Source organism: Plutella xylostella, chromosome 28, assembly GCF_932276165.1.
Source record: "Plutella xylostella chromosome 28, ilPluXylo3.1, whole genome shotgun sequence".
Lineage (NCBI taxonomy): Eukaryota > Metazoa > Arthropoda > Insecta > Lepidoptera > Plutellidae > Plutella > Plutella xylostella.
Window position 1 is genome coordinate 6,077,458 of NC_064008.1, and position 26,831 is coordinate 6,104,288.

The window sequence follows — 26,831 nt, forward strand, 5'->3', positions numbered from 1 at the left end:
AAAAACGGGCATAGATGTAGATGCAAAGGTCAACGTTCGATTTTCTCGTCCGATTGCCTTTAGAAATCATCACAGAACGTATACATATAAATGACTAGTGCGACGCTAGCGCCGCAGTTGTCGCCGCGCACCGCGCTATCCCTTACCCCGTCAGTAATAAGAGTAAAGGAAAATGTTATAGACTAGCTTCTCGCGAGGTTTACTTCGCATTAAGCCGAGCGTCGTGTATATGAAAAACTGTCTAATACTAAGTCTTAGTATACATATTATACACACATAATGATAATATGTAATGCTATCCCTTACCACCAAATTCGAGTAGTTAATTGATTTTATTTATTAGTTGAATTGAGTTTTATGACATGTAACAATAAGTAAATAAATGATTATCTAACCCTCCAATCATTCCTCTATTCCAGCCAACACGATGTCCTCGGCAGTGCAACCGGCATTCCTCGACAAACTGTCGGCCACCATACAGCAGCACCAGCGTAGATTGGAGCCGAACAGAGCGAATACTGTGAGGGATATGATCAACACTCGCGCACAGGTAATAATCGTTATTTTTATAAACTGTGTTTATAACGAACTTACTGAGGAGCATAAAATCCAAAGGCGATTTTTCATTGGACGATGGACAAATAATTGTTGTTAAAATAGAAAAAGAATATGTAATTGAATGAGTGCTTTAGTAACGTTGCTTGGCAAGAAAATGTTGAGCCCAAAACCGTAAGATATGTGATATCGGCAATTTGGCATGGCCAGTGGTGAATTAAAGTATAAGCACAACAAGCACGTGCTTGGGGCCCCGGGTCTCCAGGGACCCCATCCCCTGCTGCCGTTTCATTTTATACCTACATTTTATTCATCCACAATATATCCGAGGTAATCTCGGAGTTAGCTCTGATTAAAGGGCCAGCCACACGTGCAAGTATCACCAGATCACCACAGATTTTCCTGCGCAGGCCGGCTTGTTCACGGAACACCGTGCGGAATGGCATATTTATCTACCTTGATAAACGTCACTGCATCATTATTATACCAGCATTAGACCTACGAGTAAAGATGCCATACCACAATCTACAATTATTATACTACATAGTCATTTCAAAATACCCCTTCACACCCTTACTTATAACCCCACTTTTCTTTCCCCAGCCGGACCCCCGCCAGTGTCACACATCCCTGATGGAACAAATCAAGCGAGGCGCCACTCTACGCCGCAACAAACAGTGCAACGATCGCTCCGCACCCAAAATAAGATAAGGTGCCAACTTTGTACTGAAAGAGTAGCGAGATGGAACCTTGTCACAGAGATAATTGAACTTGTGACGGTTATGTTGGATTCTTTTGGGAGTTCATTGTATTGTATTCATGTTAGAAGTGGCATGTTCGCTTTCTCTTTGGTTTGTTATTAAATGGTAAAATAGATCTGTAATTCGATTAATGCAAGCTTTGGTTCGGTGAGTGTGTTGGTAAAGAACTAGGGGACGGCGGAGGTCGCAGGTTCGATTTCCATTTGTGAAAATTTTGGCGACAATTTCTTCAGGCTGATTATTATTATGTATGTTCATAATAACGTAAGTTGTAAATACGTTTTGTATGCCTTTTAGATGAAAAGTAAGTTTATTTGCAGATATTATCAATTGTATGTACCTACTGAAGTATAATTTACCTTTTTAAAGAAAATTACCTTTCATTAAAAGCTTACTATAACGACTTTAGAGAAATCGGAATTTTCGTTAAAAAGCGTTCTAACAGTGATAGTTACTGCAAAAACTTGTATAACTTATGACAATTTATGTATGTAAATGAATCTAATAAATTAATACCTATTAACCGCTAAACACAAGCCAATTTAAGCTTTCTAAAGGGCTATTAAGGTTTTAATTCTTATTTCTCTCTCACGCTTGACGTCTCTTTCCAAGTTGGAGTTAGAGAGAAAATGTATAAAAAACGTAAGAATTTGTATACATTATATACTAATTTCATACTAATATATACCAATCTTTTCAGGATTATCTGAAAACCATAATACTTACATATTTTGAATGGATATTATTTTAAATGTGAAAATGTCTATTAGGTTAACAAAACTATACTTAGTCTGAATAATATTCGAAGATATACTTATCCATGTTTATTGAAAATTTAAATTATAACAATTATAGATATTCCCACAGCTGGTGGAACAAAATGGTTCATTTTATAAACCAGCTAATCTGTTTACTGAGTTGTAAAACAGACTAATAAATGTAGCAAATACATCCGATTTCTGAAATAAGAATCGAGGCTAATGCAGCTTTTAAACCATTGTAGCGTTTATTTTATAGAAATCGGCTGCTGTTGTGTATTTAGAGCACTTGAGTTATGGAGAATTCACGGGTTTTGGACAATAGAGTAAGATGCTTTTACAAATATTCGGTAGGAAATAAGAAATGGTGTATAAATGATATTTGTATGTGGATTCCAATTTGTAGCATTATATCGCAAGCTTTTCTAATGTAGAGATTTGTCTAAACAGGTTTTATAAAACTGGTTCTCTACAAGAGTCGTATTTTCTCATTATTTGACAGAATTTACGTAAAGATATACATATCTGTGAACATTACTTTGGTACCTTTCTTTAGTAAAAAAGTATATTTGTCAGATCTTTTTATGGCGACTAGGCTATAAATGAAAATGTAGGAACATTTATAGATTTCATATGTATATGATGTGGAGATAAAAGTATGTATTTTTTAATTAACTTTTATAAGCTATCAGCTTTTTATATGACGGTGAAGTAATAAGTAATTGTAGGTAAATCTGTATGGCAAACTATAAGAGGAGGCTAAAACTTATTTATTATTTTTTTAATGCTTAAATGATAATACCTAAGTATATTATCTAGTACTTTACATGTAATGTCGATATTGTAATATACGCTCGTTTCAATACAATTATTAGTTAAAATGCATGTTTGTTTTGGTTAAGCGAGCGGTACTGACGGTTCTAATTTTAAAATAGATTTAAGTGTGTTTATAAAAAATATTGAACTAAACTAAATAGTTGTTAGCCTAGACGTGTTCTCAACATATCTCTTTTTACGTATATACTTACGGAAATATATAAACGTCCAAATCTTATACATGTTGTAGCATTTTGTCTATGTCTGTACTTCCATAATCTGTTTGGTAGAAATAAAATGCAATTTACATGTACCCATTCTTGTTTGAAATACTTAGTTTGATGTCTAATCAAAGATAAATCATAATATCTGTAATTTGAACACAAAGAAATTGTAACTTTATTTCTGCTAAACGTAAACTATTGACTTCCGTACGCAGAATGTTCTATCGTAAATAATATTGTAATAGCTAAGAGAGTTGAGTATGTAATAATTTGGTGAGAATAAACAATTAATATGTCCCCTCTAGTCGAATGTTTTATTTATCATCCCTATCCATTCTGAGCAACCCAGTCTTTCATAGACAATAAACTAATACTTAGGTCCTGTTTCACAATGTCTAGTTATTGGCTACCTGTGAGATAAAATACATGCTGTCACTGTCAAAAAAATAATAACAGAGAGTGACAGCATGTATTTTATCTCACAGGTAGCCACTAACCAGACATTGTGAAACAAGGTCTTAAAGGTGATGCAAAATGATTGGGTTACTCACAGGATTAATTTGAACAACTTTTCGAAGGGTCGTAGAACAAAAGCCTTTGGGCTTAGTATACCACTTTTGCATACCCTGAATTGAAAAGGTTTAATGGCGGCATAATCAACGGTGAATGGTACCTACAGCAAAGCTTACGAGAATATCGGCTCAAGATCTGTGTACAGGGTAAATTGCTTTGGAGACGCTTTTAAAGTAAGTATAGGTAAGTAAGTATTTTTAAATTTGTGATGAATTAAAAATCGAAAGGAAGGAATGCAATAGGTGGCAATATAATACCTAATTAAATATCCCTCTCTAGCAGGCATTATGAATTTATGATGTTTAAACTCTACAGCAAATAAAAACTTATTCATATCTTCTTACTTGAATTTTCAACAGTTTAGCAAAAGTTTGTAAAAGAGGCTTATGTCCAAAATCGATTTCTTCCAGTCAAATTTTATTTTACAACTTCAGAAAAATATTTTCAGTGTGGTGCAAATTCGGTTATTTTTTTGTTATCTCTTACCGTTTTCGAGAAATAAGCAAATTAGTAAAATGTACCTAGTTTTTTCGTAATTCATGTAGTGTTGTAGGTAAAACGATATTCTATTTTAGTTCAATTTCTTTTTAGCAAAACTTTGTAAAAGAGGCTTATGACCAAAAACGATTTCTTCCAGACAAATTTTATTTGACAACTTCAGAAAAATTTATTTTCAGTGGGGGTGTAGTTGTTTCACTCTAGGTGGTGAAAATTCCGTTATTTTTTTCATATCTCTTACCGTTTTAGAGATAAAAGCCAATTTGTAATTATGTGCTTAATTTCTTCTTTTAACTTCATCTTAAAAAACAAAACCAAACACTCACACCTTGTACTAATGTACCTACTCCCTTGCGGGGTAGGCAGAGGTGCATTGCTGCACCCACTTTTCGCCAGTGTTTATGTTAGTCCTAATGTAATAGGGGGCGGGCCTATTGCCATTTTACGGGCACATCCAAGACCCGAGAACAAATATCTGTGTTTAAACAAATATCTGCCCCAGCCGAACCGAACCCGGGACCTTCGGCTCAGTATTCAGGGTCACTAACCACTACGCCATTCGGTCGTCTTAACTTCATGTAGTCCTAGGCAATCAACAAAAACGACACAATCCTATCTTACTTGAATTATTGTTCCGCAAAACTTTGTAAAAGAGGCTTATGTCCTAAAACGATTTCTTCCAGACAAATTTCATTTTACAACTTCAGAAAAATATTTTCAGTGGTTTCAGATACTTAGGGGGTGGTGAAAATTTGGTTATTTTTTTGATATCTCTTACCGTTTCCGAGATATAAGCCAATTAGTAAAATGTGCTTAATTTCTTCTTTTATCTTCACCTAGTTCTAGGCAATCAACAAAAACGAGATATCCTAAAACGAGATTTCCGAGATATAAGATAAGATAAGATAAGATATTCTTTATTTGCACACAAAAATATGGACAACAATACAAAACTTAATCTACCACATATGTACAAATGGCGGTCTTATCGCTTAAAGCGATATACCTAAGCCAATTAATAAAATATGATTAATCGTGCATGCTACCTAGGCATGGTACTTACCTAAACTAAAATTGCTGATACGCACGATATTCTCTTATATTTTAGGGATTATTTAAATAAAACAAAATCGGTCCAAGTTTACCTAACATTTATTAAGATTATTAATTTCTAATTCAAAACTGTATAGAAATTAAAACAACCATCGCAAGATGAACAATCAGTCTTTTTGTAGATATTTTTTATCGATAATCTACGATCAATACTAATACTAGAATAAAACTATGACAATTTAATATGCATAGGGTCAATTACCTACCTATCTCAAATATAATAATTTTAAAGTTATTTTACAACAATGTACAAGATATCCAATCGCATTTTAATTACAATATAAAACTGCCATGGAATGGCATGATTATAAATTGATGTTAAAGTTACAATCATAGCTACAGGATTGATGTTGCATTCCCAACAGGCAAACTATTCGATCGTTTCTAGATGTAAGGGTGAGGCCCCATTGATGTAAACCCCCCAGCGTAGCGCAAGCCGTGGGTCAATGATTCGAACAGTTTGCTTACTGGAGACTCAGACTTGGGTAAATACACGGGTTCGTTATCGACGTCGATAAACTCGTTTAATGCGCGTTCCACCAATCATAGCGCCGTACTTAGTGAAGTTTATGTAAGTCGATAAAGAACCTATGTAGCGGCAGCTGTCCTGCCTAATAACAATACAGCCAATTACAGACTTGCAAGTCATACGTAACCTCTGTTTAACTTAATGTCGTGTGTGAAATTCACACACGACATTATTATATTGGATACAAAGTTTTGGCACTTTTCAGTGTAAAAAGGTCTTACGAATAGGATTTATTTTCACATTTGGCACCAGATATCAATTCTTTCTTCAGTGAGAATACAACTTATTGTACATTAAATGAAAACAGTTTAAGTACGGTCAGGGGCAGAGAAACCTGACCTTCATCTAAAACTAACAATGCTTCTGGGTGGGTGTACATATTTATGATGTTAAAATCGTCCATACTGACAGCAAGAAGACTCTGTCCTTGGCCTTTCTTCATCCAGTCACTATTAACAACATGGTAAGGTCGTCAGTCAGAGGGCGTCCCACCCTACGTTCGTTTTGGTCACGACTAGAGAACTCATTTAAACCAGCTAAGTAACTAGTAAAATTTCGGAAGCTTTTCAGTTGTGTAAAAAAATCTCCAAAATTGGCAGTGTATTCGATGTATTTCCGTAGATAGTAGGTAGCCTTTCGTAGAAATAGGTTTTATTACTTTCGTATGGATTTAAAAAGATAAAATTTCCTTGTCTAGTTATCTGTGGTGTGGCGTTCGACATGCTTCTGAAACAAAGAAAATAAATCATAAGTTTTTGCAGGTACTTATATAAATAGTACAGTCTGGGGCATAAAAATCTGACCCCTAAGAGGTGTGATAATAAATTTTATAAAAAAAATTGGGGGAAGATGATTTAATTTATTATTTAGAAATTGTCGTTAAATCGAAAAATTCTACAGTTTTCTGTAGAAAAAGACACTTACTTCTAGGGACGCTCTTCATTGTAGATTTGGATATACTATCGCTGTCTTCCGACTCTGAACACACTTGAAAACTCGTCTCTGAAATGAAAAAAATAATAAAAAAATTCTGAGTTAACATCTAGTCTTATTGCTATACCTAGCTAGTTAATTACTGTGTAGAAAATGTTGGCCTATGGAAACGTAGCCCTATAGTAAATTTCCAAAAGTTGTCCAAAAAACCATTTTACCATCACTTTTCCTATACCCTATTATAGGTATAAGTTCCTGTAATGTACAAGGGCCCTAGCGTAGGTTTTTCTTAACCGATCCAGCAGTGAAAATCTACTTAAATTTGTATGGCACAGAGCAAAACGCGTACAACGTTAGGTGGCGACTCACCCGCGCCAAAAACCTTTGAGATTTGAGACATTTATGCCTTGTTTCACTATAGTTTGTTAGATCATTAACCCCCCGTTTACATTATAATGTCATCAATTATGCGTCACCTCCATATTAAATTTACAGATTGTAAAAAGCCAACAACTAATCCCTTGTTAACTATGATCTAACAGAGTATGGTGAAACTGGGGCTTCGGCTCACTATACAACTTTTGCAACACCCTGTATAATCCCCTTACCAGTGTCATACTTGGGCCGGGCGGGCCGGCTGGGCAGGTCCTGGTTCTCGACGTGTCCGAATGTCCTGAAGCCTACAGCGAACTGCGCGTACGGACTTATCTCGTATAGCTCTGGAACGGGGAAGGGGGTATTGTTATTAATATGGAAAAAACGGGTAAGGTGGTTTAGGTACTTGTACAAGGTGTTCGAGCCTTTTACCATAAAAATTTAGTAGGTATCAGTGGAGAAGTCACTTCTGAATACTCATTACGGGTTTATATTTGTATCCTGCAACACTCGTGACGTCACGCTCTCTCTGAAACTCTGTGTGTAGTGGTGAAGGTGGAGGAGTTAATGCGATGTGGTATCAAATTGCAGTTGTGTTTTGCTCAAAGGTTTAAAAAAACCAAAACCATTGGCCTATCACAAGAAAAAATTGCAGCGATTACGCCCTGCAGGAATTTAATTATAGCGAAATTAATGAGTTCAAAACTCACTAGTAAGTATAAGTACCTACATAAGGTTAAGTATACCATCCACTGCTCGACATTGGACACTTTAAACGATCACCACTGCACTCTATATGCCGGATAATCGGCGTGCCTGTCTAATTATGGTGATTACCTTAGCATAACTCGACATCTCATCAGCCAAAATGTTTTATCAAACTCAGTTAACTAATCCTTACCATGTTTGCTATTATTCCTCAAGTGGTGTATGGGAGCGCTGTAGATGCGGCTGCAATTATTCTGAGCATTCATAGCATTCTCCTTCACGTTCGCCAGGTTGGTATGAGAGGTGTTTGCCGTCAAGTTGCCACTCTCCGATTTGTTGTCTATGGTTATCGAGTCCCGGTACTCTGTTAGGTTGCCTATCCTGGAATTACGGAAAATGAATGGTTAAAAGGGTCAGAAAACAACAGAGATGCTGGTTTAAATTTCAGATTATACCTGCCAATGTGTGTAAGTACAATGTAGATATAATTTTAGCAAGTACCTACATTCAATTTAAACATCTTGAGGAAACCTACCCTAGATCAAGCAGACAAAGATAATTATGTGAACCTACCATCCCACAGCGGATGAACATGGTGGGATATAAGTAGTCCAAGCTTAGGGCAGGCATTTTATACCATAAGAGGATATGCACCAAGGTTCCATTGAAGTCACGTCAGATTTGACAAGCGAGGGACGCTGCAAGGATTGTTAATTACTGTTGTTCGGTGGTGGTAACACAGATCTTGCTATTTATAAACTACCAACGTACAAAATGTAAAATAACTAAGTAAACTAATCACCTCTGCCTCTTAACCAGTATGTAGATGCAGCTGATGAGGCACACGGCAAGCAGGATGGAGCTGCACACGATCACCACCAGGTTCATGTCGATGGAGTCTGACGGGGGGCCGATCTCACCTGGAATGTGAGGGGATTTAGCTGTTAGCACCGTAATGATAAGAAAGTTGCAGAAGAACTTTCAAGCTATAGTGTACTGATCTGTGAGTCTATTCCACATATTTTAAAATCTACAAGGATGATACATATATACATATAGAGAAACAGTGCTGGGTGCATTAAACGTGCACAGAAAATGACAAGTTGGCTATGATGATTTACAGGCTTAATAATGATCGTCCCGTAAAATGTATATTATGATGAGGATCAAAACTACATAATATTATCATAATACCTACCTCTATCGGTATTGGTAAAGAATATACGTACGTGTTGCTTGTAACTAAACAAGCTTCATCTACCAGAAACAAAAAACAATCACTTACTCCCATCAACATTCTTGGTAGCATAATTAAACACCGTCGTCACACTGCCCGCCTCATTGGTCGCAGTGACCCGGACCTGGTACCACGTGGCTGGCGACAGGTCAGCGATAGAGAACGTGCTCGTCGCCGCGCCGCCGTGGTACAGGGGCAGGTGCCATGGCTCCGAGCTTGTGTAGGCCTGAGGATGTTAATGGGTGGTGATGAGTATGATGGCCCACTACATTGCAGAGCTTAGACGTAGACAGTATAAATATACGTAGAGTGGTTGCGATGATGTTGATGTGTGAAGACCTATCTATGTACCTATATATGTATGTACAGCCAGCATACATCCATTGCTGGATATAGGCCTTTCCCAAGGATCACATTGTCTACTGCACCTACTGAATGCTCCAGGATTCAGCTAGCTTTCCGCATGCAATTTTGAACAGCCACCGTTTGAGAGTCGTCATCCCATTTAGCCGTGCTTGCTATTATTCCACAAGTATTGTATGGAACCGCTGTAGATACAGCTACTATTGATAATGCACTAAACTCTATTTGGCGAAATCTACCGCAATAATAACTCACCATCCGGTTGTCAGCCTTCACCCAGCCTCGTGCCCCCAGCGGGCGATACTCCACGACCCAGCCGGTGACGTCACAGCCGTTGTGCACCCAGCCCGTGAGCTGCACGTGGATGTGGGACGCGTTGCTCCACAGCCACTCGTCGGTGGTCGGCGGGATGGGGACTGGAATGAAAGGAAATTAAGGTTGAGGCGTGGAATTGATGAATTTTGCAGTGAATTATTAGGTGTCGCTACCGTGGTATAGTGAGCCAAAAGGAGGTGGCAGAACTCCTCATTCTGAAGAACGTTAGTTCTAGAACTTTTTCAAAAACTTGAACAATACTGAAGTTATTACGGGTCAACCAGCCAGATTAAATGTAATGATAGTGCAGTGGCTGTATCTACTGAATCTTTAATAACAGGGTAAACGAGGATTTGAGTGAAGTCTGAGGAGTGAACACCCACTAGCTTGCTGGACTTTGGACATGTAGATATGTAGCTGGTTTTGGTTAAATTAGAAAGGCCGAGTACAGGGTGTTGTTGTGCTTCTTTGGAGAGACTTATTTTGAGCAGTAGACGATTATTGACTTAACATTATGATGAAGGTTACTGAGTCATATAAACATAAAACTAGTTCAATTTCTCACCTCCACCCAAAGTGCTAACATCCAAATAAGCTGGCTGCGAAGTCCCAACTTTATTCGTCGCTGTGATCCTCAGAGAATACTTCGTCCCACATTTGAGTCCAGTCAGGGTGTGTCGTTGAGCCCCCGAGAGGTTCGGGATCTTTGTGGAAGGCCATGCGTCCAGCCATGGCCCGTTGGCTTCTTTCCACGTTAGGCTGTAGCCTGGAGGGAGAAATACTGTCATTAACAGAGGTTCGCTAAGGTCGCATTAGCTAAGGTTCGTGGTTGTAACAGCTTAGGGTTGCATATAGATGATGGCACGGGGACCTAATCTTGGCTAGATTATTTAATAGATGCTAGATTTTTATTTATAAATATGTACACTTACAAATATTTAGCTGGGGAAAGTATAAGTATAATGCCGAGTTGCAGAAAGGGACTTTAAGCTAATGTCGACTATTATCGACATTAACCCCCTTATTCATAGAAAAGTTACAATACGTTTTAACTAATAAACTGTTTTGTCCCTCTCTGTCAAAGAACAAATTGTTCTTTGTTGGAGAGGGACAAAACAGTTTATTAGTTAAAACGTTTTGTAACTTCTCTATGAATAAGGGGGTAAATCTATGTCTGTCTCTTACTGTCCGTATACTGTCAAAGCGAGGCAACTTCCTTCAACTCAACAAGAAGTAGTTAGTTAAATATTTATTATGATTCTATTTTATTCTATTCTTATCCTCATCGGTGACAAACACTATATAGCTGATTGATATTTGGTACCCTTACACTTAAAAACGGATTCGGCATATAGGAAGCTGACACCTTGGATCACCATACACAGCAGCTAGTACTTACTAATCTTCTGCCCGGTCTCATTCCCCTGCCGCGGCTGGCTCCACTCCAGCACCAGCGCGTCTCTGCTGGGACTGGCTCGCAGGACCGGCGGCTCCGGGCGAGGAAGGACTACCACTGTGTACTCTACAGAGTCAGAGCCGTATAGGTTCTTGGCTAGACAGGTATAGTTGCCGGCGAGGGATTGGTCTATGTCTGTGGGGAGAGGGTGGATTGGTTATTGATGGTTTGCGGAAACAAAAGTAAGTAGAAAGGTGGACTATTGAGAGAAGATTCGGAGATTTGTAAACTTACCATTTCTTCCAGCGCTGCATTGGCTTAAGTATGTTGAGCCAGAAATAATTTAGGCTCACGAGGCAAGAAACAAAGGTAAAAGGAACTTTTCGTAAAGATAATTTTTAATTACCTAACTACTTTTCTTATCACTAGAGAAGAAAATTGTTTCAGCAAATACTAGAAAACAACTACTACTGAACTAAAAAAGTATACGGAAGGCCCAGATATCTGTGGTGCATTTAATAGCTTTTTCTATAGTGTGTTTGTTGAGGGTGCTGACAGCTACCCGGATATTCAGTTACCTCCACCACAAATGGGATCCAGTTCACCATGTCATTCACTATCATTAACTCACGACGAAATAACAAAATGTCTAAAGTCCCTTGATATCCATACAGGTGCTGGAAGTGATTGCATACCCCCAGTTTTTATTGTTAGGAGTCTACCAGCAATAGTGACTCCCCTTTATATTATTTTAAACAGGTCTCTAAAAGAAGGTATTTTCCCAATCAAGTGGAAAGAAGCTTACATTTCCCCCATTCATAAAAAAGGATCGAAACTCAAAGTAGACCACTATAGGCCAATATCCAAGTTGAATATTTTTGGGAAAATATTTGAAAAATTGGTGTATGGTAGTCTTTACACATCCCTGTCCCGCAGTATACCTACGGAGCAACACGGGTTTTTACAAGGTCGGTCAACAACAACAAATCTGTCTCTATTCATGAATTTCGTTCACAAAGCAATGGATGATCATAGCCAAGTTGACGTGGTGTACACAGACTTCGAAAAGGCTTTCGATCGTGTGGACCACGTCATACTGCTGCGTAAGTTACGGCACCTTGGCATACACGGCGATCTCCTTCGATGGGTGGAGTCATACCTCTCAAACAGATCTCAGGCAGTTGTCGTGGGAGGTTACAAATCTGACTTTGTGCAAATCCCCTCCGGAGTTCCCCAGGGATCTCATTTAGGGCCACTCTTTTACAACGTCTATCTGTACGATATCTACACATGCTTTTTACACTCGAAATTCCTTATGTACGCAGATGACACAAAGATTTTCTTGGACATTAAAACTGAAGCTAACTGTCATAACTTACAGGCCGATTTGAATCGATTGTCAGTATACTACGAAACAAATAGGATTAAAGTCAATGTTGATAAATGTCAAACTATATCATTTTCTCGTAAACGTGCCCCGATTAAATTTCCTTATAGCCTACAAAATACTATTATAGACAAAACAGATTTGGTGAGAGATTTAGGTGTATACTTCGACAGTAAACTATTAATGGATCAACACATAGATATAATCACAGACAAAGCTTACAAAAACCTGGGCTTTGTTATACGAGCATGTAAGCCTATCAAAGATATTGACAGTATCAAAATGGTATATAACGCCTATGTCCGTAGCATTCTCGAATATGCCTCCTGTATCTGGACTCCCCAGTATATCACGTACGATCACCAAATAGAAAGGATCCAGAAAAAGTTTACTAACCATCTTAACTACAAGTCCCGGAAGTATTTTGATTCTTATGAGAGTAGCTGTGATCACTTCAATATGCAGACCCTTAATAATCGTCGTATCGTATCGGATATGATGTTCCTTCACGACGTGCTGCGCAGCCGCGTGGACTGCCCGCCGCTGCTGCGGGAGGTGGGGCTGGCGGCGCCCGCGCGCCGCACGCGCCACACTCCGCTGCTGCATGTTCCGCTTTGTCGGACTAACTACGCACAGAACACGGTGTTGACTAGAATTACCCGGACATATAATAAACACTTCAGTGAATTAGACTTATTTGACCTTTCAAAACCGTCCTTTAAAAACAAAGTTAACTCTCTTGTGAGCAGAAAATTATAGATTACCTATAATGCATATTATGTACCTAATATATGGATAAAGTAGTTATATGTTATATTGCATTTATTTATATATATATATTTTTATAAAAATCGTATTATATAATATTTACCCCCCCCCCCTTTCCCACCTATCCTATAAGCAAGCTGCGATTATTTTTACCTAACCTATGTTTGTAACTAGTAATTAAAAGAATAAGATGTAAAACCTAGGCACGTAGTACCTACACTAATTTGTTAAATTAAAATTAATAATAAAACTAACTTCTACACATACCTAATATATAAATACAGTAATATTAGAGGAAATCTGTAATTGGCCTTACTGTTATGTTTTTACCTTGTATTTGTACCATTGTAACGCTGTTGATTTTCCTAAATAAATAAATAAATAAATAAATAAATAAACTAACCAAGTAACAATCCACACTCACTATTAATCAGCAAGCTATCATCATGATTCCTGGTAAACCTCGGATGGTGAGTGATGATGTTATGCTTGTGGTACCACACAGTCCTGGGAGGCGGTATGCCGACGCACTGACACACCAGCAGTAGGGAGCTCCCGACACCCACTGAGATTGTGCCTCCAAGGGATGCCACGCCGGCTACCACTGGAAAATTATGAAGATATAACACTAACAAGCAATAAAAAAGTTCCACCTGCCATTGAGGTTACATATGTCACTGGAGCGTTTTAATTGCTTGTGAGTGTACACGGAAACTTTAATGGAATGCTTACAGGGTCGGTAGGCAATTTGGAATAGGATATTTTATGTCAAAGGCCTATATTCAGCAGTGGACTTACTATGGCTGAAATAATGGTGATGATGATTAAGGAATAAGAAGAAAGACTGTTTACAGTGTCTGTAGTCAGGAACAAGAAGACTGTTCCGGTGATGTTGTATGCCCAACAGTGTAAGTGGTTCTGACTTTGACTTTGACTTTAGGTTGGTGCTTATCCTTAGGTAACGCTATCCTTATCCTAACTCATATTATAAATGCGAAAGTAACTGTGTCTGTCTGTCTGTCAGTCTGTTACTCTTTCACGCCAAATCTACTAAACGGATATGAATTAAATTTGGTACAAATATGGTCTAGACCCTGGGAAAGAACATAGGCTTTTTTTCCTGGATTTCCCACGGCAAAACTTTTAAAGGCGAAGCGAAGCGCGCGGGAACAGCTAGTTATACATAAAAATAAATCCATTTTCATCATCTGTATGTCAAATATAGCTAGTATATTATGACAAAGCACCTCTATGTTTAGTTGCATGCGGCACCCTCCTGCCCGGCGCGCCCTCGCCCGCGCCGCTCCGCGCCGCCACCCACACCTGAAAGAAAGAAAGAAAAACTTTATTTGACACTGACAGCAATATTGATAATTTAACACAAAGATACTTAATCAAATCCTACTATAATATTATAAATGCGAAAGTTTGTGTGTATGTTTCTTAATTCTTCACTTCAAAACGGCTAAGCCGATTTTAACGAAACTTGGTATGGAGTTAGCTGACACCCTGGATTAAAACATAGGCTACATTTTATTGCGGAATTCCTACAGGAAAACTTTTTAAAGCGAAGCGAATCTCTCGGGGACAGCTAGTATAAGTATAAATTATATTATTCGCCAAAAAGTTGTCTACTCAGCCTTTGGCTATAGCTAAAGTGATTGCGCTGGTATTTCAGTGGAAGCCTCTTTAGAAATGACGCACCTCGTACTGACGGGACACTGACAGCTCCTTGACTTCTAGAGAGTAGGTGCGCGGGTTCTGTTGAGGGTTCACTTCGACTCGGTAGCCTTGTGGTGGTGATGTGCTGGGGACAAAGTGAAGTTTTGGAAAATATCAATTTTGGTAAACCAGGACGTCATCTGACACCATTCAAGTCGCACTCGTTCTACTCTTCAATCTGTTGGACAAGGTGGGAAATCACTGTTATTAAACGAAGTCACCTCGTTTCAATAAATGCTTTTGATGTTGGTCTTAATATGTTAGCAAGCTAGACACCCTACAGGTCTTTAACGCGGTGACAATATTATTTATTATCATTAATTTTTTGACCTAAGCCACTATAATCTGTCTAATTTTCTTACCTCGAAATAGGTTTCACATAGACGGTGTATCTCAAAATCTGCCCATTTGGATGCAGAGGCTTCTTCCAGCTCACCAGCAGTGATGTGGCCGACACCGTCAGCACCTTGGTCTCTTCTGGAGGCCCGGGGACTGCAGATAAGCAAGAATTCGTCATTAATCTGTCAGGCAATTTAATATCTACTTACCTATATTCGAATAAGATTGTATCTGTTCTGTAGCTTCTGCTTGAATTAAAGATTGATCAATTCTACAATTTCATCCTTTACCATAATCATCACCCAATACCTAATCGTTTAGTGCTTGTACGTATGCTTCTCTCAAACGCTCGAAAAGGCTATTATCCTCTCTAATCTAACTACTATTATTATTAAATTCTTTATTGCACAAAGAAAATTGTTACAAATGCGAACTTAATGCTATCAGCATTTTCTACCAGTTAACCTTTGGTGATGTTGAAAAAGTGATTGGTAGTGCTTACGATAGAAAATTGTCTAAATTGAGTAGGTACCTAACCAAAATATTAATATAACTATACCTATACAATATAAATAATTATATACTATCAGTTTGTATATGTATATGTGTTTAATTCCTTACCATCTTCCAGCGTAGAACACACAATGGGGTACGAGTAGGGGCCAGCGCCATAGCTGGAGAAGCCGGCAACCTTCACAGTATAGTTCGTATACTTCATCAAGCCTTGTATGTAGAACTCTGTGTGTAGCGATGTCGCGTTCTGCCATGCGCCTTCTGGAAAGACATAAGTGGGGGTTTCATCCGAGACAAAGTAATATTGGGTGCCAAAACAGTTAGGAAAGTCATCTGTGGCTTGAAGAGCATTACTAAACAGTAACTAAATAAAAGTTGAAAGGCAACAGCTTACAGTATTACATTTATACAGGGTGTTGCAAAAAGGGTATACCTAACTATTCCTTTTTCCAACACCCTGTAAAACAATCGGCTATAATTGTGCGTTGCATGGATACTACTTGTACTTGGAACCACAAACATATAAACAAGAAAAGATACTCAGGAAAGCTAGCTACATAAACAGTACACAACTGAAAATATTGAAACTGAATATAAACCTTACCATCAGTAGAATAGAGGACATTATAGCCCACCAGAGAACTGCCCTGGCCAGGCAAGGCTATCGGCTGCCAGCCAACCCTCACTGAAGTTGAAGACACAGCTGTACATTCTACCGATGACGGCGCCAGTTCTGGTGCTGGAATATAGTGGTTATTGCTTAGTGAATAAGGTCTACGAAATGGGACAGTTCCTATAAAAATCTATCCAGAATATTAATTTGTGGGATTGGAAGTAGAAGGAAATCAGATCTGATATAGTGAGATAGCAGAGTTTTTGCATACCTCCTTCTCTAGTGTCCTGATAAACTGGCACTGAAAACGGTCCTGAGCCGGCGTTTGTTGAAGCTGCTACTGATATTGAATACCTGAAAACAAATGAAATGGTCAAATGTCTATCAGAATCAGCCATCACGGATCCACTTCTGGTATTATAACCATAGGCGTGTCCGATGTCCCAAAGAGTTAATGCTACAGGTGTCTATCCTCAGCCTTCCGTATTCTAGAAAGATCTATCTTTGCGCTTGATACAGTACATACATACATACATATACTCACGCCTGTCTCTCAGAGGGGTAGGCAGAGACTATGGATCTCCACGTGCCACGATCCTGACATACTTCTTTCGCTTCCTCCACATTTATTATTTATTATTATTATACAGTATTGTTACATATTTACCTGACATTCTTCAACAATCCGCTAAGTATAGTATCTTGTTTGCCATTGTGATGCGAAACCTTCAGCATTCTGGTATCTCCTTCATCTGCAAAATTTAGGATTCTAAAACACATTCCCGATACACAATTTCTTCAATAATTTTATAATTTTCGGTAGTTATAGTCACTCTTGGCCGTCGTAATTATCCATCTACAATTTTACTACACCATTAGTCAATGCTCATACAATGATGGACCCATCCAAGGATCCAAGTGCGTCAAAGCACCTTGTCACCGCCTTGCTGATCCAGAAACTCTAAGGTCTTCTTTCTAGCGCTACGTGTGCCTATGCGTGGTCTGCACTCAATAACTCTTCCACTCTATCTGTTAGAATTAGTTGAGGCATTAGCATTGGTGGAGGTATTTGGTGTACGGTTGGTCAGCATGGTGAAAAGATTAGCCAGCCTGATAAGATGCTTTCGTGCACCTCAGTTATAACTATTCTATCATATAACTCCCCAAATTCCTCCACAGAGGTCCTCCCGCTGGTCCTCTTCCGGCCGGAAATATCTCCCGAGGAAGCAGACGAACTACTGGAGCGAACGGAAATAGAGCCTGATTCCACGGACCATCTCACGATAGGTTTTTTTTTCTATCAATGTACAGCAGATATCTGACCTAAATTCCCAACATTCTGCGGGACGGCCTTCACATGGTACCCGACCAGCACCCCGTTGTGCGCGTCGGGCGGCGGCGGCTGCCACGACACGTGCAGCTCGCCCGGGTTCTCTGTCTGTTCCACTGCCACGTTGAGAGGAGGCGATGATGGGGCTGGGGGCAGAGGCAGAGAGTCTGATTAGATGATTGAGAGGAACCGTATCGTTATTATCAGACCAGGATAAATCTAGTCTTCGCCTAAATCATCAACGTTACTTAATGCTGCGATTTGGACACCAAATATAGCGGGGACGAAAAGATGTGGCTAGTCATGAATCAAGAATGTGGGAATGCTTTTTCTGAAGATAATTGGTGATTCTTCAAAAATAACTCTGAAAATAGCTGTTCTGTTGTGTACTCATGTACTTCCAAAACTGTGATCTACAAGCATAGCTTGTATTTACTCCAAGCTTAGGTTTTTTTAAATCTGATGGAAATGAAATAGTGGCTTTCCTTCCTTAAAATCCTTACCTTCTTCGAGGGTAGTGAAGTGAACAGGCCCAGTGTATGGACTGAGGTCCACTTGGTTGCCTGACGCAACGCGCAAGGTGTATGCCGTCGCTGGACGCAGGTCCTGTATCTCGAACTTCTGACGGATTTCATTATCTTGCCTGTGTACAAATAATTAAAGTTAGCTTTAGTAGTGGATAGGTACAGTCAGCTGCTTTAGTAGCTATACACTTTTGTACCCTGTCAAAATACCTACTAAACAAAACGTCAATGTTTAAATGAATGAATGAATAGACAGTAAGTTTGACAAGGTTCAAAAGTGAATAGCTACTAAAGCGCAGCTGACTGTACCTATATGAGATTTTTGAACATGACATCGCTACCGACAGCGAGTGCGATATCGCTTTTATATGATTTAAAATAAATGGAACAACATTGATAGAGGTGGAGTTTATTAGTGTTATATTATGTACTATCTATGTTTTGTTTGCAATATTGCCTGCACAAGTACTCATACGACTCATACTCACCGTGCAGTGTCTATTCACCATAAACGACCTTGTATGACGTTCATATAGGTACCTAAAGTAACTAATGCGTTGCGCGGCGAAACAAACACCGCGCAACTTCTTGTAAACCTACTAAATACCCACCGTGTAACATTGTGTAGTCGCGCCACGGCGACCGAATGGCGTAGTGGTTAGTGACCCTGTGTAAGGACGCGCGCAATCAAACCCAAGTATGATGTTAGAATGACGTTTATTGGTAGGGGAAAGTGTTGCCACACTACACCTTCCCCCTTTTCGAAAAAAAAATGTTACATAAATCATTTTTTAATTTTCTATTTAAAAATTTGTTCTACTACTTAAGTCTTGTGAGAAAAAAAAAACCAAATTTAAAATAATATACATAGACAAACATGGTTATAGTTAAATTTACTTACAGCAATATTCATGGCTTAATAAGTGGTTTTGAAATTTATATTGAACTCAAAAAAATCACATCATTGACAACAAAACTTTTTTTTTTTTTTTTACTTAAACATTAAAGGTTATTAAAAGTATATATATGATGCATTTAAGTGTGAATAACGTCAAGATAATTTTAGTTATATTTATAGTGTACAAGTTAATACAATATTATTACCAAAATAACTATGATATCATACATATCGATAAAACCGTGGTAATTTAAAATATTTTATAGTAGGTATACCATTATATAGAGCCAAAACAACAATAAACTATAATTTTGCTAAAAGTTTACATAATATATAATGAATTTAAGTATGCAATATAGCCAACAAGTATAATATAATTTTCTGAGGATGAATATTATATTTTGAATACAATTTTAGTTATTTATATCTAATGTATACCAAGTTTAATTTAAATTTCGTTCTTTCGACAAGGTAACTAATATCTATTACTTATACAGAATTACTTAAAGTTGGTTAAGTACTATTAAACAAAAAAAAAAAACATTATGAATTGTATAATATTCAGAAAACCCAAAATTTATAATAATAAAGATAGAGAAATTCGGTTTTTGTAGCACTGAAGACACAAAACAATTTTACCTATACTTGACAATCTTGACATCATAAGTTTATTTTTATTTTTATTTCATTGATTACTTTAATATATTTTATCTATAGATATACTGTACTTAGGCACTATAGGATGATTAAGTTTGTACTACTTTCATAGTCAAATATTTATATGCTACTTTATCTTTTAACAACTCAAATTAGGTAATACACAGTACCTATGTTCGTATGACATTTGAAACCAATACATGAAAAATATTTAAAATTATGTATGTTATTACTGTTATTATTATTAGATATTCATCATGTTGAATGAACAAAGTCATAATCAGAAGCAAGCACAGCTTAAAACATCATCTAATTAAGAATATATAAAATATACGAATGATTATACATTTGTAACTTAAAACTACTTATAACGTAATGTTGACGCATTGTTGACGACTCGCTTGTTGATAATTGATTTCCTGACAAACAAATTTATTTGTTATTTAAAAATCTTTTATTTTCACCCTTCAATATTCTTGAATACTGTATAGCTGTATAGGTATAAGTAAGTCCATTTATAGGTACCCTTAAAATGTATGCTCCAAACATATTTTTAGATTTAATATTAAAATTTCAATAAGTATTTATATTAATTATTTCAAGTTATTTAGTTTCAATATTATTAAAACTCCGTATATACTAGTTCTACAAGAAACTCATTTAACACAAGTTGTGTCCAACTAAAATTCAAAATTATCTATGATTATAGAAGGATTTGTCCTTGATTGTACTTTTTAATATATTTGTTAAAGAAAATTATTCGTTTATTTACTACAAAACTTTATCTTGTCTTCTTTTTTTATATCAAACTGACGTAAGTTATTAATTTAAATCATTATAATTTTTCTTTCTATAGTTATTTCCCTTTTTAAATATTTCTTTAGACATTTACTATATTTCATTTATTTTGCGTATATTTATCATCATTCATATTTTTTTATATTCAAATTTACCTTTATTCATTTATTTATACTTTATTTCATTTATTTTGCGTATATATAAAATAAATAAATAAAATAAATAATAATTTATTTCATAGCCAAACTTAAACTTAATTACAAAAACAAAGTTAACAAGCATAGATGTAAGCTATATATATGCATGAATAATATGTCCCCTGATACTCAAACTAGGTAAAAACCTGTAAGATGAGGATCAGTGGTCACTCACCGATATAGTACACAAAAGTAGTTAGTAACTTATCAAAATAACATTGTTTAGGGTTTTTATCTTTGAAAATCCAATTAAGTAAAAGATTTTAGTTTAAGTTTAACAATTTACAAAGCTAGAGTATTACTATAGTAGTTAATACAAATAACATAGGTATTTCTATTTGTACATCTCGATTGCATTGAATGCTTGTGTCTGTTTGAGTGTGGGTGTGTGTGTGTGTAAGTGTGTGCGTGTGTGTGTTTGTGTGTGTATGTGTGTGTGTGTGTGTGTGTGTAAGTGTGTGCGTGTGTGTGTTTGTGTGTGTGTGTGTTTGTGTGTATGTGTGTGTGTGTTTTGTGTGTGTGTACATTTGTATAAGATGTTGTGTTTGTGATTTGATTACGAAAGAATGAATGAAATGATTATATAGTTGATTTACGGAAAAGTGGCAAAATATAAGTTATTTTATTATGGATTCAGTGCTATCGTAGTCTAAGGTTAAGAGCCAGATTTTTAATTTATCTTTACATTTGTACTTAGTGGAAGATATAAGATCGAGGGAGTTATTAATATAGTTATATAGTTTAGAGCTTTGGTAGCTGAATTGTTTTTTAGCAAATGTTGTACGCACATCAAAGTTGTGGAAGGGAGGTTTAGGTCTTCTTCGAGCAGCGTCCTTAGTTCGCGTTGGAGCAGAGGCATGTCTACGGAGAGTAGCACGAAGAATATATAGCTGTCTAACGGTTAGAAGGGAGAGTTCGCTGTATAATTGTTTTGTAGGATACCGGAAAGGTTTTCGAAATAAAACTTTGAGCACTGCTCTCTGCGACCTTGCCAGATCTATAAAAGTAGTCTTCGATGAACCTCCCCAGGCAGGGATACAGTAAGTAAGGATCGACTCACAGAGTGCCGTGTAGGCCATTCTTAAAGTTTCATTGTCAGCAGAATTTCTGAGTTTTTTAAAGATGAATATTAGTTTCCTGGTTCTGTTCATTAGGTAATTAAGATGTTCATACCAGTTGAGACAGCAATCTAGAACGACACCCAAATATTTTATTGATTTGACCCTACTTAAGGCAAGACAGGAGCACTGCACCGGCGGATTCTGACATGTGTGAGCATGAATACTTAATTCTTGAGGGTGGTCGCTTGGTCTAATCGCAAATGTTAAATATTTAGTTTTTAGTATATTTAAAGTCCGTACGTCCGTCCGTGCGTCCGTAGTCGAGCGGGCCTCAGTGATCGTAACTGATCGCTGAGGTTAAGCAACAACTGACAAGGTCAGCCATTGGATGGGTGACCAATTTCAAGTGGTGCTTTTCTGGACGCTTCCGTGCTTCGGACGGCACGTTAAGCCGTGGGTCCCGGTTGCTGCTTCGGCAGCAGTCGTTAAGCCTAGTCAGAGGCCTTCGGGCGGCTTGAAAACATCTGACAGTCGGGTTGCCCACTTACCCGACAACTCTCTCAGCACAAGCTTGCTTGTGTTGGGGTCCACCAACCCGCACTTGGCCAGCGTGGTGGACTAGGCCTAAACCCTTCCTTCATTGGAAGGAGACCCGTGCCCCAGCAGTGGGGACGTAATGGGTCGTGATGATGATGATATTTAAAGTCAAAAGGTTATTTGTGAGCCACGTCATAACCAGAGAAAGAACACTTTCTGCAATTGCAATGGTTTCCTCCCAGGTCCGTCCATAAGCGATAATTGCCGTGTCATCAGCATAGGCGAAGATGCTGGATTGATTTGCTGTTATATTGCAGAGCTCATTAACATAGATGAGGAAGAGGGTTGGACCCAGGATGCTACCCTGGGGCACGCCATAGTTAACTGAAAGTGTATCACTGATATGAGAGTCAATTTTTATAAATTGGGTTCTATCGGTTAGGTAATCAATTAGAAGATCCAGGGCAATGCCCCTGACACCAAACTTTTATAGTTTTTTTATCAATAGTGGGACAGACACCGTGTCGAAAGCCTTGGATAAGTCAAGTAAGATACAAAATACAAAATACAAAATATTTATTTTCAGTAACTTAGTCTATGTATAACAAAACATTGTTGGGGCTCTCCTATTAAGTAAAAAAAAAATACCTGTATTAGGAGACCCCGCTCTCCCTGGACCACTGTACGTAGTAAGTTACATTCAATAAATTTAAATGATGTAGGTAGGTACTTAGTTACAGAAAATAACATTTAAAAACTAAAAAACTAAAAGATTTAACATGCTTAAGTATGTGTTTGTGTGTGTGTGTGTGTGTGTGTGTGTGTGTGTGTGTGTGTGTGTGTGTGTGTGTGTGTGTGAGTATGTGCGTGTGTGTGCTAGGATTAATATTAAGAATAATCAAAGCAAGTTAGTTTATAACAGGGATGCACAGACTTATAAAGACTAGGGGCCACTCGGACAAATTATGTACTGGTGGCGGGCCGCCAGAACTTCAGAAGTATAGGTAATTAATGACAATCAAGAATTGATGATAATTTTAAAATTGAAAAAGAATTGATTTATTTTCAAGTGTGGCACTGCATAGTGCTTACAATCTTTTTTAATTTTATTTATTTGGCTTAAATTTGCACGTAAAACTGCTTCCAAAAATTCTTTTGCAAGGCGGTTTCGATTTTTTTGTCGATTTATTATTGAAAATGTTGGTTCACATAGGAACAACTACAACCAAATAATATTAGAGCAGAGTTTACAAGCAACTCTTTGTACGTATTTTTATCAATGCAGCGGTAAAAGTTCAGTAATTTTCTTTCGTGGAATTTGTTGCGTAAATCTTGGTCGTTTTGAATGTCGATAATTTCTAACTGCCCTGATCAGAATTTTTGAGTTACCGGACTTGGTTTTCTGCCAGCAAAGTTCCAATTTTTTCTACTTATTAAATTAAGAAATCGTCCAGATCCACGACTTAGCCACCTTATATCTGTATAATACAATAAATCTCTATATTCGCTTTCGATGTTATCAAGGAATTGTTTGAATTGCCTGTTATTGAGTACTTTAGAATTCAATATTTTTTGAATGTACGAGAGTATAATTTTGCTGTCGGCGGGCCACCAGTTTTCGAACGGCGAGCCGCATGCGGCCCGCGGGCCGCGGTCTGTGCATCCCTGGTTTATAACTTTTATTACCTATTCGTTATACTACAAGTTTAAACTATTTTTCAGTCTCATCATAGCTAAGGCCGTGAAGCCAGTTAGTCACAGCTTTTTTGCACTCGTTATAAGTAAGACTGTAGATATTAAGTTGCCTGTTGATTTTATTGTATATGTAAATCGATTGTTTCACAAATTGTCTTGAGGCAAAAGACGTGGCCACAAATGGAACTGAAAGCACTTTATCTTTCCTTCTTTTATTTGTCAGTTGTGGTTGATAATTGACCGATTTATGCAATTTGAGTGTGGAGCATAAGACATATAATTGTCTGACTGTTAGAAGGTTGCCAAATTTATAGAGCTCATCTGTGGGGAATCTATATGGTAGAAAATACATGACCTTCAACAGTGACCTTTGTGCCCGTTCCAGCTCTAACATTTTAGTTTTCGTAGCTCCACCCCAAACTGGGAGACAATAGCATATCACGGACTGAACCAACGCCTTATATATTGTCTCCAGTAGTTCATTGCTGGCTACATGTCTAAGTTTCATAAAAATCCATATAAGTTTTCTGACTCTACCCATGACTTTTTCTATATGTGCATGCCAAGATAGTCTTTCATCAATAATTATACCCAAATATTTAGTTGATGACACTTTTTCAATGGGAGAGCAGAGGCAAGTTACATTTGGTGGTGACAAACATTTATGAATTTTTAATCTGAAACTTGGATCCGGTTGGGTGCGTTTGTCGATTGAGAAGCAGATGTAGTTGGTTTTCGTTAGATTAAGAGTCAATAAATTCGAAACAAGCCACTCTGCTACAGTCGAAAGACCTTGCTCAGCTATGCTACACACTTCGTCCCACGTATTTGCTGTGAATACTATAGCTGTATCGTCAGCATATGAAAATATACTAGCGTTGGTCAGTTTAAGATTACACAGCTCATTTATGTATGTGAGAAATAAGGTAGGTCCGAGTATACTCCCTTGTGGGACTCCGTAGGATATGTTTACGAGGTCACTATTTTGGTTAGCTATTTTAACGCGTTGTGTACGATTAGTCAGATAGTCCTGCAGTAATTGAAGAGGTATACCTCTTATTCCAATGTCTTCCAGCCTTTGCACAAGGATGGGGACAGACACTGTGTCAAAGGCCTTTTTCAAGTCTAAAAACACGGATATACATTTTTTACCCTTATCAACTAGTTCAACAATTAGTGAGGTTAGTGCTATCGCAGCATCTTCTGTCGATATACCGTGTCTAAAACCATACTGTGATTTGGAGAGAATTTTAAATTTATCTAAATAATTTACTAGTCTTATGTTTATGAGTTTCTCTAAGATTTTTGAAATGGATGTTAATACTGAAATGGGACGGTAATTGCTCACTTCCCTACTATCGCCACCCTTGTACACGGGGGTTATTATAGATTGTTTTAAAGCTCGGGGGAATGTACCTTGTTCAAAACAAAGGTTGACCAAATGACAGATAACTGGAACGAATATATTGTGAGCTAGCTTTAAAAAAGCTGGGGTGACGTTATCCCATCCGGGGGCACTATTAGATTTAAGGTTCATTAAGACGTCGAACACTTCCTTATGATCACTTTCAAGAAGAACGAAAGAATTTGGTTGCTTCGTACTTTGAGGTAGTTTTTTACTGCTATCGACATTCCCAGCTAATCGATTGACAACTATTTCCTCAGCTAGTGATTGGCCTACGTTCGAGAAATATTCATTTACAAAATTAAGTGAATGGTAGTTAGAGCTTGCTACACCTAGTAAGTGGTCATTACCTTTTTTCTTGCCTTTAAAATTAGTTATTTTGTTAATACAGTTCCAAAGTGACTTAGGGTTTTTATTAGATTGATTAAGTAGTTCTCTTTCATATTGACGTCTTAGTTTTTTAATTAGGTTATTTATATAATTTCTATAATTTCGAGATACCAAGACACTTATACTTGTCGTCAATTTTTTTAACTAGAAAGTCAGTAAGTGATAATACTGCATCTTCCGTCGAGAGACTCTTTCTGAAACCAAATTGATTTTTAGACAGAAGGGAATTGTTTTCAAGGAAACTGACTAGAGCAGTATTGATCACTCTTTCTAGGATTTTAGAAAGTGAGGGTAATATAGATATAGGTCTGTAATTATTAACCAACATTCTGTCTCCACTCTTGTGTATAGGAAGAACCATTGCCTTTTTTAGCGCTCTAGGAAATTTACCCGTCCTGATTGCTAAGTTACAGATAGGTAAATGTTATTATTGGGGTCAAGGTGTGTTCTGCGGACTTTAAAAATTTGGAGGAAATCCCATCCCATCCAGCGGCTGCATCGCTACACAAGTTCAAGATGATAGCGCGAATGTCTTCAGCAGTCACTTCAAGAAGGGTAAGAGAGTTAGATGGCGAAACGGGGTTGCTACCTACAGCTGGCGGTACATAGTAAGGGTTAGGGGTTATCTTATCAGCTAAATCTTTCCCTATATTAGCGAAATATCTGTTTACCTCGTTAACTGAGAGGCTGGCATTATGAGATATATTTAATAATTCTGAAGGAGATGATCTGGTACGTGAGGTATCCGTGACTTTTTTAATTACTTCCCAGGTTTTTTTTGGGTTATTACGGGCTTTATCAAATTCTGACTTCTCATAGTTACACTTAAGCTTACGGAGGAGG

The 26,831-nt window shown here is 37.5% G+C and overlaps 3 protein-coding genes across 3 annotated transcripts in view; 1 reads left to right on the plus strand and 2 right to left on the minus strand.

Annotated features, from left to right (window-relative positions):
* Positions 1-3,418, plus strand: part of LOC105393462 — a 124,194-nt gene extending 120,776 nt beyond the window's left edge. Inside the window, exons 24-25 of the mRNA XM_048631394.1 lie at positions 420-550; positions 1,159-3,418. Coding sequence (XP_048487351.1) covers positions 420-550; positions 1,159-1,266 — 239 coding nt within the window. The 3' untranslated portion in view covers positions 1,267-3,418. The remainder of the gene's footprint in view (positions 1-419; positions 551-1,158) is intronic.
* Positions 3,419-6,266: 2,848 nt separating this feature from the next.
* Positions 6,267-10,546, minus strand: LOC105393466 (Down syndrome cell adhesion molecule). Its single transcript, XM_048631186.1, has 8 exons — positions 10,324-10,546; positions 9,699-9,859; positions 9,129-9,306; positions 8,646-8,763; positions 8,037-8,224; positions 7,369-7,479; positions 6,752-6,829; positions 6,267-6,553 (listed from the first exon to the last, which is right to left on the minus strand). Exons 1-8 carry the CDS (start codon positions 10,544-10,546, stop codon positions 6,525-6,527), a joined length of 1,086 nt encoding a protein of 361 aa, XP_048487143.1. The 3' UTR covers positions 6,267-6,524.
* A 3,996-nt stretch (positions 10,547-14,542) lies between these two features.
* On the minus strand, positions 14,543-18,474 carry LOC105393838 (Down syndrome cell adhesion molecule-like protein Dscam2). Its single transcript, XM_048631187.1, has 9 exons — positions 18,330-18,474; positions 17,820-17,972; positions 17,164-17,248; positions 16,768-16,850; positions 16,488-16,622; positions 15,992-16,144; positions 15,394-15,523; positions 15,014-15,116; positions 14,543-14,632 (listed from the first exon to the last, which is right to left on the minus strand). The coding sequence occupies exons 3-9, from the start codon at positions 17,229-17,231 to the stop codon at positions 14,543-14,545; spliced, it is 762 nt and encodes a 253-aa protein (XP_048487144.1). The 5' UTR covers positions 17,232-17,248; positions 17,820-17,972; positions 18,330-18,474.
* Positions 18,475-26,831: the final 8,357 nt, after the last annotated feature.

Bases quoted from the DNA above. Each gene is read 5' to 3' on its own strand.
- LOC105393838 (XM_048631187.1), bottom strand. From the start codon at position 17,231: ATGCTGAAGGTTTCGCATCACAATGGCAAACAAGATACTATACTTAGC. The intron at 16,851-17,163 runs GTAAATATGTAA...ATTTGTTTTCAG, and splicing joins GGATTGTTGAAGAATGTCAG to GTATTCAATATCAGTAGCAG. The intron at 15,117-15,393 runs GTAAGAAAATTA...CTTTGTCCCCAG, and splicing joins TATGTGAAACCTATTTCGAG to CACATCACCACCACAAGGCT.
- LOC105393466 (XM_048631186.1), bottom strand. From the start codon at position 10,546: ATGACAGTATTTCTCCCTCCAGGCTACAGCCTAACGTGGAAAGAAGCC. The intron at 9,307-9,698 runs GTGAGTTATTAT...TAACATCCTCAG, and splicing joins TGAAGGCTGACAACCGGATG to GCCTACACAAGCTCGGAGCC. The intron at 6,554-6,751 runs GTAAGTGTCTTT...TCTTTGTTTCAG, and splicing joins AATGAAGAGCGTCCCTAGAA to AAGCATGTCGAACGCCACAC.